Consider the following 19098-nt stretch of genomic DNA (forward strand, 5'->3'; position numbering starts at 1 on the left):
CAATATACAGATGCAACAGAATTACTAGCAAAATTCCATGGGGCCAGAGTAGTGGTGCAGCGGGTTAAGCGGCTGCTTGAAATGCCAGCATCCTACATACAAGTGCCAGTTCATGTCCCAGCTGCTTCCTTGCAATTCACTTCCCTGCTAATGGCCTGCGAAAGCAATAGAAGACAGCCCAAGTGGGCTCCTGCACCCACAAGGGAGACTGGGAAGAAGCTCCTGGCTTAGGATCTGCCCAAACCTGATCATTGCAGCCATTTGGGGAGTGAACCACCAGATGGAAGGCCTTTCTGTCCTCTCTCCCTCTTTCTGTCTGTAACTCTGACTCTCAAATAAAAATAAATAAAAACTTTAAAAAATAAAATAAAATTTAACAGACACAAAAAACTCAACTCAAAATAGATTAAACATAAGACCTAAAACTAAATTTTCTAGAAGAAAACCAAGAGGGAAAACTTCTTTATACTGGCCTTGGCTATCATTTTTTGGATATCACACCAAAAGCTCAAGCAACAAAAGCAATAAAGAAGTGGGGCTACCTCAGACAAAAAGCTTCTGTAAAGTAAAGGAACCAATCAACAAAATTAAAAGGCAGTTTACAGATTGGGTGGAAATACTTACAAAATAGATATCAGATAAGGGGTTACTACGCAGAATTCATAAAGAACTCCCACCACTCAAAAGCAAAAACTAAAACAGACTAAAAGTGGGCAAAGGAGGGCAGGTGTTAGGCACACTGGTTGAGACAGCATGTTGGGACACCCACATCTTGTGTGGGACTGCCTGGGTTCAAGTCTTGGCGTGGCTCCTGATTTCAGCTTTCTGTTAATGTCCTTCCCAGGAGGCCACAAATGACAGCTCCAGTGGCTGAGTCCCTGCCACCATATGGCAGATTTAATTATCAGCTCCTGGTTTGGGCCTGGATTATGGCATTTGGGGAGTGAATCTGCAGACAGAAGATCAATATTTCTCTCTCTTTGTCTCTCTTTCTCTCTGTGTGTGTATCTCTCTCTCCCCTCCCCTCTCCCTCTATTCAAACAAATAAAACAAAAATTTGATAAATAAATACAAAGTAGGTAAATGATCTGAACAGATTTTTCCAAAGACATAAAAACTGCCAGGAAGCACATGAAAAGGTGTTCAGTATCACCAATCATTATGAAAAACGCATATCAGGGGCCGATGCTGCAGTGTAGCGGGTAAAGCCGCCACCTGCAATGCTGGCATCCCATATGGGCGTCAGTTGGAGTCCCAGCTGCTCCACTTCTGATCCAGCTCTCTGCTGTGGCCTGGGGAAACAGCAGAGGATGGCCCAAGTCCTTGGTCCCCTGCACCTGTGTGGGAGACCCAGAGGAAGCTCCTGGCTCCTGGCTTTGGATCAGCACAGCTCCAGCCATTGCAGCCATTTGGGGAGTGAACCAACAGATGGAAGAACTCTCTCTCTCCCTCTCTGCCTCTCCTTCTCTCTGTAACTCTACCTTTCAAATAAATAAATAAAAAAAAATCTTAAAAAAAAAAGAAAGAAAAATACAAATCAAAACCAAAATGAGGTATTTCTTCACAACTGATAGACTGGCTAAGGAAACCTTTGTACATTGCTGGTAAGAACTTAAACTAGTACAACCGAATATAAATTATACTGTGTGGATAACAGTATGGAGGTTCCTCAGATAATTAAAACTACAGCCACCAGAAATGGGCATTTAACCTAGTGGTGAAGATACGAGTTAAGATGCCCAGATCCCAATACACAGCAGACTCATAGAATGACAGATATCCTAAACAGCACTCTGGCCTCAGAATCAGCCCTTAAGGCATTTGGATCTGGCTAAAAAGCCCATGAGAGTATTTCAGGCATGGAAAGCCAAGACACTGTGGCAAAAAAGGACCTAAACGAAATATCTCTGTGAGTGAGATCCCAGTGGAAAGAACAGGCCATCAAAGAAGGAGGTACCTTTCTCTGAAGGGAGGAGAGAACTTCCACTTTGATTATGACCTTGTCTAAATAAGATCGGAGTTGGCGAACTCAAGAGGCTTCCATAGCCTTGGCAACTCATGACAAGAGCCTAGGGTGATTACTGACACCATAATTAAGAGTGTCAATTGTTAAATCAACAACAGGAGTCACTGTGCACTTACCCCCCCATGTAGGATCTCTGTCCTTAATGTGTTGTACAATGTGAATTAATGCTATAACTAGTACTCAAACAGTACTTTATACTTTGTGTTTCTGTGTGGGTGCAAACTGTTGAAATCTTTACTTAGTATATACTAAGTTGATCTTCTGTATATAAAAATAATTGAAAATGAATCTTGATGTGAATGGGATGGGAGAAGGAGTGGGAGATGGGATCGTTGCGGATGGGAGGGAGGTTATGGGGGGAAAAGCCGCTATAATCCAAGTTATACTTTGGAAATTTATATTTATTAAACAAAAGCTAAAAAAAAAAGAAAGAAAGATACCCAGATCCCTTATCACAGTGCCTGGGTTCAATGCTCCTGACTCCAGCTTCCTGTTAATGCAGACCCTGGGAGGCAACGGTCATGGCTCTAGTGATTGGACTGCCATCCACATGGCAGATCCAGATTGAGTCCCTGGCTCCCTGCTTCAGCTCAGCCCAGTCCTGGCCATTGTGGACATGTGGAAAGTGAACCAGCATATATAAAATAGCATATAAAATAGCATACAGGATTGCATTCAGGCTGTCTCTCCCTGCCTCTCAAATTAAAAATATCAATAAATAATAAACTACCATATGATCCAGCATTTCTGCTAGATACATACACAAAGGAAATGAAATCTGTACCATGCAGAATTATCTGGGCTCCCATGTTTACTACAGCATTTTTGTCACAGCCAAGACATGGAAACATTCCATCAAGAGACGAATGGATAAAGAAATCATGGAATATATAGTCAATGGAATATTACTCAGCCTTAAACAAGAGAGGAAACACTATCATTTGCAGCAACATGGATGAGCCTGGAGGACATTATGCTAAGTGAAATAAACCAGACACAGAAAGTAAAATACTGTATGATATCACTTATATGTGTAATTTCTTAAAACCAAAGACATAAAAATATACAATAGGTGGGGGTGGGTAAGAAATGGGGAAAAGTCGGTCAAAGGATACAAAGTTACAGTTATATATGATGGGTAAAACTCTTGAGATGTAACATATAGCATGAGGGTAATAACAATGTGTTATTTACCGAAAATTTACAATAAAGTAGATTTTAGATACTCTGCTTTTCCACTACTTGCAGCTGAAAATGTCTGTGTTGACAGGCTGGGATATCTACACCTAGTACTGTTTGTAATCTGATTTTCCAGACTGCACAGAATTCTATCTTCTTTATCAAATTTATTTAACTATTTCCTATTGATAACTCTTAGGCTGTTTCTAATCTTAAAACAAATAATGTTGACTTTAAACCCTTTCGTGTTTATGAATACCTTTATGCATTCTTATTATTTCTAAAGGATAGATTCCTGCATGTAAAATTATGAGGTCAAAGAGTACTCTTAATTCTCTGCCTGCCTTCTCACCAATAAGTTATTCAAAATGGTTTGCTAATCAAAAGGTAAGACAAGCCAAAGAAGCAGCCTGCCAAGCGAAACTTCTACAGTACTTTGCTTAAAATAAACCCTGGGTGAAGGATTTCAAACCTACAACTAAGCAAAAAAGTTTAAGTCTCTACTACTCCTACAAGAAACTTTAATCACAGAACAGAAGTTCAGGAAGGGCATATGGGGTGACCACGAGTTGCACTATAGCCATATGTAAATCATAACCTAATTTCCCAGTGCTAGATATGAATCAAATTGATGGCATTTGATTGGGTTGTTAATGGATCACCATCATCATTACCATCACCATCAATATAACAGCCAATTTTTTCTATGTCCTGCCCTCTGCCTCCACCCAACTTGTCACAAGCACCAATGCATAATATTGAAGATTATGCCTCCCAGTTTTCTGACTAGCTCTCCGCTAGTGATTTTTTTTTTTTTTATTTGACAGATAGAGTTAGACAGTGAGAGAGAGAGAGACAGAGAGAAAGGTCTTCCTTCCGTGGGTTCACCCCCCAAATGGCCACCACAGCCAGCACTGCGCTGATCTGAAGCCAGGAGCCAGGTGCTTCTCCTGGTCTCCCATGCGGGTGCAGGGCACAAGCACTTGGGCCATCCTCCACTGCCTTCCTGGGCCACAGCAGAGAGCTGGACTGGAAAAGGAGCAACTGGGACTAGAACCCGGCACCCATATGGGATGCCGGCGCCGCAGGTGGAGGACCAACCAAGTGAACCATGGCACCGGCCCCCCACTAGTGCTCTTGCCTGCACTCTGCTCCACTCCTGACAAAGACAACATGTCATTACCAATGATGGAATTTTTCCATTATCTCAATTCCATCCATCCAATTCTCTCACCATCACCCCCTATTTTTCTAGCTCATTCTGTCTAGAAACTCAATTCTAGTAATCTTTTGACCTGACTAGGACCTTATAATCTAATAGTCCTACTACCGATTCATAATCCTCCATCCCTTGTTTCTCCCCTTGACCAGCTGAAATTCTAAGGTTATAACCACCTCACTGCACACCCCAGTGACTTCACTGCCCATCTCTAACTTCATTACTACGCCATCAGCAAGCCTATGCAGATCTCCTGGCAGATCTTAGAACCTCTCAGCCTCCAAAGTCATGGAGGATAATCACAATTCCTTATAATAAATCTCTTTATATAAATACAACACAGATACAGCTTTCCTACTGGTTTTGTTTCTCTGGAGAACACTGATTAATACAACCTCTTTCTTTTCCATAAATATGGTTGAACTCCACAGTCCAGCCCCTCCATGTGTACACTAGATTCCATATCCCTCCTCCTTAAGAACGTTTTTCTGCCTGTCTCTTGAATCCTAAATTTTTTTATTCTCTACTAGTCTATCAGAAAAGTCTCACCAGTACATAAGAATACTGCAAATTCACCCAAACATAAAAAGAAAGCCTTAACTCTTGGCAAACTGCTCCATTACTCTTCTCCTTTCACAGAAAAATTACTCAAAAGAGCCAACTACACTAGCATTTCCATTTCCACTCCTTCAATTTTTCTCTTTAAAAAAAAAAAAAGATTTTATTGATTTACTTTGAGAGGTAGAGTTACAGACAGAGGGAGAGACAGAAAGGTCTTCCATCCTCTGGTTCGTTCCCCAGTGGCAGCAACGGCTGGTGCTCTGTGGATCCAAAGCGAGGAGCCAGGAGCTGAATCCCTTGGGTGCAGGGGCCCAAGGACTTGGGCCGTCTTCTACTGCTTTCCCAGGCCATAGCAGAGCTGGAGAAGAGGAGGAGCAGCCAGGACCTAGAACCGGCACCCACATAGGATGCCGGTGCTACAGGCCCACTGCACCACAGCAACGGCCCCTCAATTGTCTCTTAAGCCTGCTTTAACCACTCCATTTTGCCAAAAGTGCCCATGTTAAGGTGACCGAGGACCTTTATGTTGCCAAATCCTATTCCAATTCTCAATTCTCACTTGGCTCAATGCACCAGCAGCAAATGACACAATTAATCACACCTACCTTCTTGAAACACTTTTATTGCACTTCTGTGATAACTCTTGTTCTCAATCTACATAGATAAGAATTCCTTCTCAGTACCCTTTGCCAGTTTAGTCCATCCCTAAGGAACTGAGAGTCCCGGGAACTTGACCACTTCAATGCAGTCTTTTTCCATTATTAACCCGAGACAAATGGATGCTCTTTCAAAATTGTTTAAGATTAGGAAACAAAAAAGAAGTCAGAAGGAGATAAACCAGGACCAATTAAGGTGGATCTCTAATGGTTACCCATCAAAATCCTCACAAAATTGCCCTTGTTTGAGAAGAGGAATGAGCGGGAGCATTGTCATGCTGGAGAAACAATCTCCAGGGAAGATTTCCTGAGCATGTTTCTGCTAGAGCTTTGGTTAACTTTATCAAGACACGCTCATAACAAGCAGATGTTATCATTCTATGACCCTTCAGAAACAAGACAAGCAAAATACCCTGAGCACCCATGATCTTTACTCTCCACCAATCCACTTTTGCTTTTTTTTTTTTTTTTTTTTTTGACAGGCAGAGTGGACAGTGTGAGAGAGAGATACAGAGAGAAAGGTCTTCCTTTTCCATTGGTTCACCCTCTAATGGCCACTGCGGCCAGTGCACTGCAGCTGGCACACCGCACAGATCAGAAGTCAAGAGCCAGGTGCTTCTCCTGGTCCCCCATGCAGGTGCAGGGCCCAAGCACTTGGGCCACCCTCTACTGCACTCCCGGGCCACAGCAGAGAGCTGGACTGGAAGAGGGGCAACCGGTACAGAATCCAGCGCCCCAACCAGGACTAGAACCTGGTGTGCTGGCGCCGCAGGCGGAGGATTAGCCTAGTGAGCCGCGGCGCTGGCCCACTTTTGCTTTCACGCAACCACTTCCACCTCTCAGTAGCCATTGTGTCTTCTGTCTTCAGGATCACACAGGTAAAGCCATATTTCACCTCCTGTTATAATTCTCCCAAGAAATGCTTCAGGATCTCAATCCCACTTGTTTAAAATTTCCACTGAAGGGTCCGCTCTTGTTTGCAGTTGTTCTGAGCACAACAGTTTTGTGCCCATCAAGCAGAAAGTTCGCTCTACTTTAGCTTTTCAGTCATAATTGCGTAAGTTGAGCCCCTTGAGATGTTTCCACTGTGGATCATCGATCCTCTTCAATGAGGGTATGACAGACATTAATTTTTTTCCTCGCCAACTGATGTGGATAATTTTGCCACTATCTTTGACACTGTCATCCCTTCTTTAAAAAAATTATTTATTTATTTATTTATTTATTTATTTATTATTTATGCAGAGTTACAGACAGAAAGAGGGAAAGACAGATAGCAAGGTCTTCCATCCACCGGTTCACTCCCCAAATGGCTGCAACAGCTGGAACTGAGCTGATCTAAAGCCAGGAGCCAGGAGCCACTGCCAGGTCTCCCAGACAGGTGCAGGGGCCAAGCACTCCAGCCATCCTCCACTGCTTTCCTAGGCCATAAGCAGAGAGCTGGATTGGAAGAGGTAAAGCTGGGACACAGACCAGTGCCCATAGGGATGCCTGCACTGCAGGTGGAGGCCAAGCCCACTATGCCACTGCGCTGGCCCCTGTCATCCCTTCTTAAAACAAGTTATGTGTTTGTAAACCACTGATTTCTTTGGGGTGCTGTGTCTGCAAAGTTTTCCTAAGACATCAGTAATTTCATCAATCTCCCACCCAAGCTTCTGGATGTTTTTCTTGCTTTCCTCGTAGCAGAATGCATGTTGCTCTTATAAAGGCTCTTTTTCAAACTGATGTCTTATTCTTCCAAACTCCTCAAACAAGATCCCAGACACATTATAACAAGTTAATTTTTGTGCAAAAATAAATGAAATCTGTTCATAGTGTTTTCACAGTATCACTTCCCATGAAACATTTCTGATTGAAAGGCAGAGATAGGGAGAGTTCCTATCAGCTGGTTCACTCCCGAAATGCCTGCAATGGCCGAGCCTCAACTAGGCCAAAGCCAGGAGCCAGAACTCAGTCCAGGTCTCCCATATGAGTGGTAGGGACCCAACTACTCGAGGCATCACCTGCTGTCTTGCAGAACGTGCATTAGCAGGAAGCTAGAATCAGCAGCTGAGGCAGGAACCGAATCCAGGCACTCTGATATGGGATGCAGGCATATTAATGGCCAGGCCAAATTCCTGCTCCTTCATGAACTTTTCAGAAGACCTCTCAAATAGATGAATGGAAAAGAACTGACATTCCACAACTAAAACAGGCATTTATGGCCAGATTATTTTTTTTAGCCAAAGCTACCAAGTCCATTCAATGGCAAAGGGATGGGCTCTTCAACAGATGGTGCTGGGTCAACTGAATTTCCACATGCAAAAGAGTGACACTATGCCCTACAAAGTCCATATAACAGAACAACGACTCCAATATAAGCATTAAAGCCATAAAACATAGAGGAAAATCTTCATGACTCTGGATTTGGGAATGAATTCATAGATATGACACCAAAAGAAAAAATAAAGTGGACTGCATAAAAATTAAAAATTTTATGAATCAAAGAATATCAAAAAGTGAAAAAATCAGAGGAGAAATTACTTGCAAATCATACATGTGATAATGATTTAATATTCAAAATATATAATAGTCTCCTATTAGTCAACAACAGAGAGCCGGGCAACTCAAAAAATGGGCAGAAGATTGAATAGACAGCTCCCCAGGAAAGATATACAAACATCCGGTAAGCACGTGAAAAGATCCTCAACATCATTTGTCATTAAGGAAATGCAAATCGAAACCACAATAAGATACCACTTCACCACTCACTAGAATTAGTACCATCAAAACAAAAAAGTAAGTTTGGCGAGAGAGTGGCAAAAGTGGAACACCTATATATTACCACTGTGGAAAACAACCTGGCAGTCTCTCAAAAAGCTAAACAAAAAGCTTACCACATGATTCAGCAAGACCACTCCTACAAGTGAAACCAGATACTTGTATACCAAGGTTCATCACACCATTATTCATGACAACCAAATAATGCAACAGTCCCAAGTGTCCATAAACACACGAATAGATAAAATATTATGTGTCTACACACACACACACACACACAAACATTACTCAGTCATACAAAGATCAAGTTATGATACGTGCCACACAAAGAGAGACCTTGAAAACAGTATGCCAAGTGAGGCTTGCCAGATACAAAATATATACTAATGATTCCATTTATATGAAATATCCAGAATACACACATTTGTAAAGAAAATATATTTGAGGTTACCATCTGGGTAGAGGAGGCAATGGGGAGTTGCTGCCTTGTTTTGTTTGAGATAATGAAGTTCTAGAAATAGTAGTGATGATTGCACAACACAGTGAGGGTAATTGTCACCAAACCATACATTTAAAAACGGGTAAGGGGGCTGGCACTGTGGTGTAGTAGGTAAAGTCACCGCCTGCAGTGCTGGCATCCCATATGGGTACCGGTTCGAGTCCCGGCTGCTGTGGGGAATCCCACAGGAATCCAAAAAGAGTTACAAATCACCACTAAGCCAATAAATAAAATCCAAAGTGGAGCCCCACGTTTTCACTTTCAGTGCTTAGCATAAGTAACTCCATCTTGCTGGGCACTGGAGTTGAAAGCGTATGACGACATACACAAACATCTGCCACTGTACAGACAGGCCAGTGGTGACATGCTGCGCAAGATTATCTATATGGTGGCAGGTGCATCTGCATATAAGGCATCTGCCCCTGTGTGGACAAGCTTCAACAGCATTACAACGTGCGCTAATATGCTACTATGCTTCTTGGCAAATACACAGACAGACCTCTGCAACCTAGATGATAAAAAATACGAATACATGATTGGTGACACCTATTGACCTCACCTACTGACACATGATTGGTGACACCTATGGACCTCACCTATTAACTGATACACGATTGGTGACACCCAATAACCTCACCCACTACAGAAAGTGAATAAAAAGCAAGCCTCACAGATGCTCTTCATCCTTTCGGGAAACCATGGCTCATTGCGAGTGATGGCCAAGTGGATCTGCCACATCTTGCAAGGACTCTGCTCGATTCTCTGCTGGACGCGACCTCGCCTAGACGACTAGCCGCTGCTGGAGCCGACATCAAAGCCAGACCCAACTCCTACATCTCTGCATTCGACCTGGAGGGCGACTACGACTTCTTACCTCCATCTCAGAATTCTGAGCCTACTGCTCGGAGTGCCAGTCATTCCACAACTACTGCCCGTATGTGGCTGATCAGAGACCCTGTCTCTCGGAGTGGTAATGGGGAATAACGGACTCTGGACTTTTAGCTTTCACTTTTGTGACCGTGATCCAAACCTTGCAAGAGGAGCTTTTATGAGATTAGCCATGTGTGACTAGAGTGATTATGCTTTCTATGCTTTACACATATTATCATTGCTGGATATTATATGAGATTGTTCTACTCCTAGATGTGTGTTGACCTGTGGACTAATAATATATTGAGTGGTACTGATTAATAAATTATATTGAAAAGGCCATTAAGATTCTTCCCCATGCTCCAACACGTCGCGTCAGCCTTGTCAAGCTGCGTTACAAGTGGTGCTTGCAACAGCTTCTCCACTTCCGATCCAGCTCTCGGCTGTGGCCTGGGAAAGCAGTAGAAGATGGCCCAAGTCCTTGGGCCCCTGCACCCATGTGGGAGACCCGGAGGAAGTTCCTGGTTCCTGGCTTCGGATCTGCGCAGCTCCATCCGTTGCAGCCAATTGGGGAGTGAACCAGTGGATGGAAGATCTCTCTCTCTCTGCCTCTCCTTCTCTCTCTGTTTAACTCCACCAAATAAATAAATAAATCTTAAAAATAAATAAAAATTTTGTGTTATGCATATTTTACAATTTGTAAAAAAAAGGAAAAAAAATCATTCATATCCTGTTGTTTGTTTCACAACTCTCCCATCAGCTCCTGAGAGTAAAATACCCCATCCGACATATATTTCTTTGGCATACTGGTTACAAAATTGCACACTTCTGCAGACCCAAGGATGGCGGCAAAGGCTGCCCTATTATAAAAGAAACAGACATCTATGAAGGAAATCTACATTAGCGATGGAAACAGCCAAAGGATGTAGAGACTGGGGGTCTAACTCCTGGCCAGATGGTCATTCCCTGGGAGACTTCAGCCACCTAACAAAACAACCTTTGCCTCACTGTGTACCTTCTCTATAACCTGAAGCCACCTCCCCTCACAAGCACAGGAAGCCCCTATGCCTTTGTTGAGGGCTATTTAAGTACCTACCATCTAACCTTCCTTTGAGTCTCATTCTTTGTGTATGGCTCTTGTGTTTTTTCACATTAATAAATGTTAGGATTTTTTTCCCATCTATTAAGTTGTCTATTGTCGGGTTATTTCAAAGACTAAAGCTCCCAAAATTTCAAAGGGGAAAAAAAGATTAAATTTAAAACTTCCCTAAAGTTTCCATTCCCTCAGAATGTACAAAATACACTATGCCCTACATAATCTGTCCCTGTTTTTCCGGTCTGACTTAATCTCCTATTATACTTCCCCTATTAGCTTACTGGCCTCCTAGGCTGCTCTTTGAATAAAACCAAGCACGGCTCCCATGATGCCTTTGCACATTCATTCTTTCCAGATAAGATGCATCCCAGAATCACCTGAATTTGATGCCCAGCTCTGATGCGATGCCCAGCTCCGAGTTCCAGCTTCCTGCTAACGCACACCCTGGGAGGCAGCAGGTGATGACTGAAGTAACTGGGCACCTGTCACCCATGCAGAAGACCTGGATGTTGTTCCATGCTCCTGGCTTTGCCCAGGCCCAGCCATTGTGGGCATTTGCAGGAGTACTCTGTCTGTCTGTCTGTCTGTCTCTCTCTCTCTCTACCTCTCTGCCTCTCAAAACTAATTAACTTGGGTTTTTTTTTATTCCATTTTCAGTAAGTCCTCCCCTGACTGCCTATTGTAAAACTGTGCTCCCTACCCACGTGCACCTTTCAACTCTCTTTTCTATAGCAGTCTCTATAGGATTTGCACCTGTGACAAATGACATATTTGATTTTTTTTTTTTTTTTTTGCCTCTTTCCACCCAAATGTGAGCTCCGAGAGCAAAAAAGATTTTGGACTGTGTTGTTCATTATTGGTATCCCTAGTGCAAGAGCAGGGCTCAATTAATACTTGTTGAGTTCATAAAGGGAGATCGCACTTAAATGATGTCAAAATCTGAATTGTCCCACCCATCCTGACCTCCAACCCCCTAAAAACTAACATACCAAACTACACGTAGTTGAAGCATGCTGCCAAAGGTTCCTAAATTAAGCTCCTAAGGACTTTATCACCCTCTTCCATAGGGAGCAGTATTTCTCCACATCAAACCAATCAACAAAGCTCGTATGAAACCTGAAAATAAAAAGTTACTGAAGTCTGCACGACTGGAACTCAAGACATCCAACAGAACTTTGTAAACCACAAACGGCCAACGCCTTCCCTCGGCTGCACGGTGCAACCCGAGGCGGCTCAGTTTCTGCACCAGCAAAGGCCGCCTCCGCAGGACAGAACGCCCGGGGCCGCAAGGGGCGGGGAGCACCCAGGCCAGCCGGCTGCCCGGCACCCTTCTCCCAGGCGCTCCGGTGGGCGAGCTCTGAGGGAGAACGTCCCTTTGTAAGGGGTCCCCCTAAAAGCAGCGCTGAGGCCTACAGGGACAGCTCAGCCCCAGGGGACGGAGGACACGTTACCCTGAGAAGAGCCAGGTCAACGGGACTTCTCCTTCAGCGGGAAGGCTCGTGGGGCGCCACGACACCAAGGCCTGCAACCCGGGCATCCAGGACAGCCGCCCACCCTACACACTTTATTCCCGCGCTGCAGAAGGAACGGCACGGCGTCACCGGCGCGCACACCACGCACCAGCTCTGGGAGACCAGCCCGCCCACCCTGGGCGCCCCGGGGCCACGCCCCTCCGGCCCGGGCCACGCCCCGTCCGGCCGCCCCTCGCTAGTCGCCGCAGCCGGTGCCGCGGAGGCCGGCGCGGCGCGGCACGCATGCGCACAGGCCGTCGCTGCCGCTGAGCACTTCGGGAAGTGTAGTCTCCGCGCGGGTGCCCGCGGGCCGCCCGGAGCCCTGCATCCCGGCGGAACGTGGAGAAGTCAGAGCACTCCCGGCACCCGGCCCTTCCTGCCATCTTCACCTCTGTCCGGTCACCGCTCAGTCCCTCACGCACGCACACCGTCCCCACGCGCTCGGCTGCGGCGGGGGGCGCGCCCAGGAGGAGCGCCCGAGACCCCCTCTTCCCCTCAGCAGCGAGTGCGCGGGGGAGAGGCGGGGTCCGCCGCCCGCCCCGCGCCGCGCCGCCCCCCTCCCCGCCTCCTCTCCGCGCGCGGCGGGCGTCGGGCCGGGGCCGGACTCGAGGCGGCGGCGGCCGCAGGAGGGGCGGCGGCGGTGGGCGCCGCGGGCGATGCCTCTGCCCGGCTGCTCCGGCGGGGGGCAGAGCGAGCGGCGGCGGCGCGGGAGGAGGCGGGGGGCGGCGGCTGCGGCGGCGGCTGCAGCAGAGGGGCCGAGAGCTGGCGGCGGCGGTGGTCGTGAAGGGCATCGGCGGCGGCGGCGGTGATGGCACCGACGATGTGAGTGCCTGCTGGCGTGGGGAGCCCCCGGGGGGGCCGCCGAGCCTGAGGAGGCGGGCGGTCGTCCGGCGGCCGCGGGAGCGGGCGGACGGGGACGGCCGAGGGATGAGGTGTGCAGGCGGGAGCCGCGGCCGCCGCGCGTCCGGCAGAGGCCAGCGCCGGAGCCGGGCCGGTGCGAGGGGGCCCGGGCGGCGGCGGGGGCGGCGCAGGCCGAGGGGCGCCCGCGATTGTTCTCAACCCCCTCCCCCACCCCACCCCGTGTGTCTGTTTGTCGCCTGCAGCTGAAGATGGAAAGAGCCAGGCGGAGGGGAGGCGGCGGCCGCGGCCGCGGCGGCAAGCATGTAGGGGGCTCTGGCCTAAGCAAGAGTAGACTCTATCCCCAGGCCCAGCACTCCCACTACCCCCACTACGCCGCGGCGGCCACCCCCAGTCAGGCCGAAATCCAGGAGCTGGCCTCCAAGCGAGTGGACATCCAGAAGAAGAGGTTTTACCTCGACGTGAAGCAGAGCTCGCGGGGCCGCTTCCTAAAGATAGCCGAAGTGTGGATAGGGAGAGGCCGGCAGGACAACATCAGGAAGAGTAAGCTGACCCTGTCCCTGTCTGTGGCCGCGGAGCTCAAGGACTGTCTGGGGGACTTCATCGAGCACTACGCCCACCTAGGCCTCAAGGGCCACCGGGCCGAGCACGGCCACGGCAAGGAGCCGGGCTCCCGGAGGAGGCAGAAGCACGCGGCGCCCTCCCCGCCCGTGTCCGTGGGGTCGGAGGAGCATCCGCACAGCGTCCTCAAGACGGACTATATAGAGAGGGACAATAGGAAGTATTACCTAGACCTCAAGGAGAACCAGCGGGGTCGCTTCCTGAGGATCCGGCAGACCGTGATGCGGGGCGCTGGCATGATAGGCTATTTTGGCCACAGTCTGGGCCAGGAGCAGACGATTGTCCTCCCAGCCCAGGGGATGATCGAGTTCCGGGATGCCTTGGTCCAGCTGATCGAAGACTATGGCGAAGGGGACATCGAAGAACGCAGAGGTGGCGACGACGACCCGCTTGAACTCCCGGAGGGGACTTCTTTCAGAGTGGACAATAAAAGGTTCTACTTTGATGTGGGCTCTAATAAATATGGAATTTTCCTGAAGGTAAGTGAGGTGAGGCCACCTTACCGTAATACTATTACTGTTCCGTTCAAAGCTTGGACAAGGTTTGGGGAGAATTTTATCAAGTATGAAGAAGAGATGAGGAAAATTTGCAACAGCCATAAAGAAAAGAGAATGGATGGCAGAAGGGCCAGTGGTGAAGAAGGAGAATGCCTCGACTAGAGAGAAATTGAACTCCATCAGGCAAAATTTAAAATCTTAAATTGGCTAAAAGTACTGATCCATTATCATTTCGGAGAAGTTTTTCCTCTTTTTTGGCCCTTTGTTATCAGTAGTACCTCCAGTAGTCTATACTTCAAGGAGTCTGATTCTCATGTTACGTTAAGCATAGCTCACTCTCATTCTTATGGGAATCCCAACTTTCCCAAAGCTAAATTAGTTTAGCTACTTCAGCTGCTCCAGACTATTGAAGTATGCAAATCAGCACAAAACGTGACATTCTGACCTTCTAAATACCGTAACTAAGATTTACATTGCGTTATGACGTAATCCTGAACAAAGATACGGATACTTAAATACAGAAGTGTGACTTTCTATTTCACAAGTCTCCCCCCCCCCCAAAAAAAAAAGTATCCCATTCCTACTTCATTAAAAGCTGCCAAGCTTGCCTGTAGGACAGTTACCACAGAAACAGAAATTGACCTCCGGTATAGTATACATACTTATTTATAAAAGTACAAGTAGAAACATTGTCCATTGGGTAATTGAATATTAAACAGTATCGTTAAAGAATCAAATCTCATTAGCCACTTAAACCTTAAAAATAAGTGTCTCAATATTTAATAGTAACTCTAGTATTCTATAATTTCAAATTTTGTGGTAACTCTACAGCTCATAGTTGCCATATCAAAGCCATGGGAGAGTTTTAATTTGGTTACTCTAAATGACTAACAGGTCCATCTTCACCTCTGTTGATTGTACCATATGTATTTAATTGACTTTCCAAGTTTCAGGAATTTTTATGTTAGTATTGGGTGAGAGGCTTCGTCCAGTGGCTTTGCTATGGAAATCTTGGTGTTTTAGTTTTTCATGCTAATTTAAGATTGTGAGAGGTTCCCTCCTGCCCCCCCCCCCCAAAAATATATCATGGACTCAAGATGTTATATTTTATGCTTCTTCTTTAACACTCTTTCAGAGGGGTTGGTATACCAGTTAACTGATAAAGTGATATTAAAAATAACATCTGTAATAAAACATTTTAGTAGCACTTCTGCAGTTGCTACCCTGAAAACCATGTCAACTCTTCCAGAATAAACCTGACTTTTACAGGTGTTTTAATTCCAGAAAAAAAAAAAAGAAAAAAAAAAAAAAACACATGTTTTTTCTAAAAAGAAAAACATTTAGAATTCAAATTATCAGTATAAAAAATATTATTTGAAGATTGGTTATAAATATATTTAAGAGAAGATTTCAGGCATTTTCTAAGGTGCTTTTTATGATTCTTAAAGAGGTTTACTTTACACAAGAATCACCCATTTACCTGTATTAAAAATTGCTTTTCAGGAAGTGCCACAGCAATCTTTCAACACCTAAGCAATTTTTTTAAACAAATGGATATAGTGTCTACGTGTACCAACCCATCCTGTATTAACTGCCTGAAATTTCATCTCCTGAGCTACATTTTACTCTGAATGAAATAACTGTCTTTTAACTTGGCTTTATTCATTTCCCATACAATTAAGTCCATATATTCATGTTTAAGAGCCAGAACACTGATTCCAACTTCCAAACATAGCTCTTATTGATGAGAGCTGGCTTCTTGGTTTGAAATCAGAATGTAGCTCTTCTTCTGTATACTCTAAGTAATTCAGAATTATTTTAACAGTTCTTTCCTCCAAAGGTTTGCCCCCAAATACATTTAAGTATAAGGTCACTAAGGAAACCTAACAGGACGAATTAAGAAATTAATTTCATTGGTTTCTGCTACTTGAGAACAAGCAATCAGTAACCCAGACCTATATACTGGTGTTGGTTTGCAGATTGTATTTCACGTTTCCTCAGCTAGTATGAAGGAATCTCAGTTCATTATAATTGTGGACCATCTGGATCGCTACGGAACAACGGAAGGTTAGAAGATAATGTTAGTACTAGAGTTAATAGCACATGGTGGGTGTTGAGACTCTAAAAGTAGCAAGGATTTTTAAACAGTCCTAACTGTAAAAATAACTATGTAGTCTTGCTAAAAAGTAGTTCCTGGTATTTGAAGGAGTGATGTGCACTTGAATTACTGTACTACTGATTGTTATTGCTGCCCATCATAGTGCCTATTAATAATAATCAACCTGTCAGACTTTGGCAAACTGGAGCTTTGAATATCCCAGTATTCGATTGTTCCTCTCACTATCGTTATGAGTGTATACTCGCTCTTAAAATCTTCCTTTCTAAAATATTTATATGCATTAGGTCTAAGTCATTCTTTTTTGGTCTTTAGTTTGATAAAATTTGCATATGTGTGTCTATATACATACCCATACATATATGTGCACACATACTACAATGTCAGAATCAAACCTAAGTATCCTTCATTCATTGAATGTAAATATCAGTTTGATTTTGCATTAGTTATTTAAGTAAAGTCCTAGTTAAGCCGCCACGTTTCCTATCATGTATGTAGACTTCAGAGTTTTTACCATCTCACTGTTGCAGATTGGACAGATGTATCTATATGCTAGAATCATTAAGCCTTCTACCAGTCCTTTTGTTTCACTTTTTCATAGTTCATGTATTCACTGAAAAATGAAATGATGCTATGATTTTTTATTTGATACTTAAAATTCCCAAAAATTCATTAGCCATAATAATATGATCCAGCTCAAAACTCTGGTATTAGGACATGTATTGCCATGTATCTTGTAAAGTAAGCTACTATTCTTATCTGTGCAATATACATTTTATTTATTGTCATTTGTAACATAAATGGAGCTGCAAGTGTACATGGTATTCTTCAAAGTAACAGGATCCCTGCCTTGATGATATTAAACTCTTAAGGCAACTGGATGTTAGTTTAAAAATGAGCGTAAAGTAGTAACCAAAATTACTAGTTCACTGTATAATGCTAAAACACTGATGATGTTTGCACATAATAATCCAGGCATAATGTGGTACAGACTCAAAACTGTAACAATATAAGCTAATCGTATGAAATTTGGAAACGGGTTCCTCATGATAGTTGGCAGTATGCTCCTAGCAATTGAAAGCAGCACTAATCTGTTGCTTATATGCAAATGATGCAATGTATTATAAAGGTATTAAAGTTCTGCCACATTTTATAATTTTCCTTGTTAAAGCCCCAAACTGCCATGTCCCTTAAACTTGAGTCAAACACAAGCTTATTTGCACTAAAGAGCATGGCCAAAAAATAAATGACAGGGTGGAAAAGCTAGTTGGAACCTCTTGAAATAGTTGGTTCTAATGGGAGAATTTCACATTTGTCTATTCGCAAAGCTATATGGTCCAGGCAGACAATCTGTCAGTTCACTAATTTAATAATGCACTTTACCTTTTGTATATAGAAGATGTAAATTTATGCCACTTGACAGGTGGGATGTGTTTCGTTAACTATGTAGCTAGAACCTATAGGGTGATCTCTTGCATGCATACGTTTGTGTTGGAACCGTTGTAGTAACAGGTTTCATTAGGTCAATGTAACGGAGAAGGGTAGAAGATGCTTTTGAAACAAATCCCAATATATTTAACAAAGAATTTTAAAGTAGAGTTCACATTTGTATTCTTAAGGACTAGAATAAATTTTTTAAAAGATAACTATTTCTAACCCAGATTAGTATTGCAGTTGAGGCTGTGTCTAGTTAAGGATCCCTATAATACCCTGAAAGTTCATTTTGGAAATGTGTCCTGACAAAAAAATTTTTAAATGATTCTGTTTTATTGTTGATGTATGTTCAAGTAACTAATAAAAAAGATAGTACATGATACTATACAAGAATTCAAAATATGGTTAGCTGATATGGCATCATTTAAAAACCATTCTGACAAAAGAAATAAAGCTTAAAGTTAAGGAAATGCAAAGAGCCTAAGAACAGTTGCTAAATAAATCCAATATTTCAAAATTTGCGATAGTACTAACCTTCACCAACTGAAAAGGGTATTGGGGGATTTAGTGTCTCCTTCCATCCTAAAAACTTCCTAAGTGTACATTTGGAAGCTAGATAAGTGTTGCTTAATAATAGGCTGTGCAGTATGTACTTTACTGAGAATCACTGTGTACTAACGATTCATCAAGAGTGTGCTATATTTACTGCATTCATTTTATATCTATAGATAAGAATACATTATATATAGTCATCCTATCTTAATATAATCATGTGTTTATATAGTAATTTTACAAATATTTTCAGTAAAATAAACATCTGAGCTGCACAATCTGAAGAGGATGAAATTGGAATATACCCTCAGATACTCATTTTTAATGAGCAGCTACCATTAAAAGCTGATGTATGTATTGTCATTCCTTTAATATTTCTTTTATGGTTTATTTTAACGTTGAAATTAATAAGGCAATTTGAATTTTCAAGTGATTTTCTGAAAGCACTTTTTTTCATAACTACAAGGGGTATTTTTTTTTCCTGTTTATTTCCAAATATCTTTCACTGGAACTCTTTATGAAATTTTATTCCAAGCTATATATAAGGGCTTTCCTTGGTCACCACTTAGCCTGAAGTCTGTCTTTACCAAAACACCAAATGTCTTTGGCAGAATGATTTAACAAGGAGAAATTAACATTGATT

General features: G+C 43.8%; 2 protein-coding genes across 9 annotated transcripts in view; one reads left to right on the forward strand and one right to left on the reverse strand.

The window, feature by feature from the left end:
* Positions 1-12496, reverse strand: part of WRN (WRN RecQ like helicase) — a 148927-nt gene extending 136431 nt beyond the window's left edge. For 4 of the 6 annotated variants that reach the window (XM_062213774.1, XM_062213775.1, XM_062213772.1 and 1 more), the window contains exon 1: positions 12318-12496. The gene's annotated coding sequence lies outside the window, so the exon portion shown is untranslated. Of the gene's footprint in view, positions 1-11243; positions 11349-11855; positions 11983-12317 lie in introns of all 6 variants that reach the window. The other 2 variants (XM_062213771.1, XM_062213770.1) reach the window with 2 other exon arrangements.
* A 620-nt stretch (positions 12497-13116) lies between these two features.
* PURG (purine rich element binding protein G) overlaps positions 13117-19098 on the forward strand; it is a 31491-nt gene continuing 25509 nt past the window's right edge. The window contains exons 1-2 of one of the 3 annotated variants that reach the window (XM_062213295.1): positions 13117-13199; positions 13481-14344. In XM_062213295.1, coding sequence (XP_062069279.1) covers positions 13487-14344 — 858 coding nt within the window. In that variant the 5' untranslated portion in view covers positions 13117-13199; positions 13481-13486. Of the gene's footprint in view, positions 13200-13480; positions 18617-19098 lie in introns of those variants that run through there. The other 2 variants (XM_062213296.1, XM_062213294.1) reach the window with 2 other exon arrangements.

This window comes from Lepus europaeus, chromosome 16 (genome assembly GCF_033115175.1).
Source record: "Lepus europaeus isolate LE1 chromosome 16, mLepTim1.pri, whole genome shotgun sequence".
Taxonomy (NCBI): Eukaryota; Metazoa; Chordata; class Mammalia; order Lagomorpha; family Leporidae; genus Lepus; species Lepus europaeus.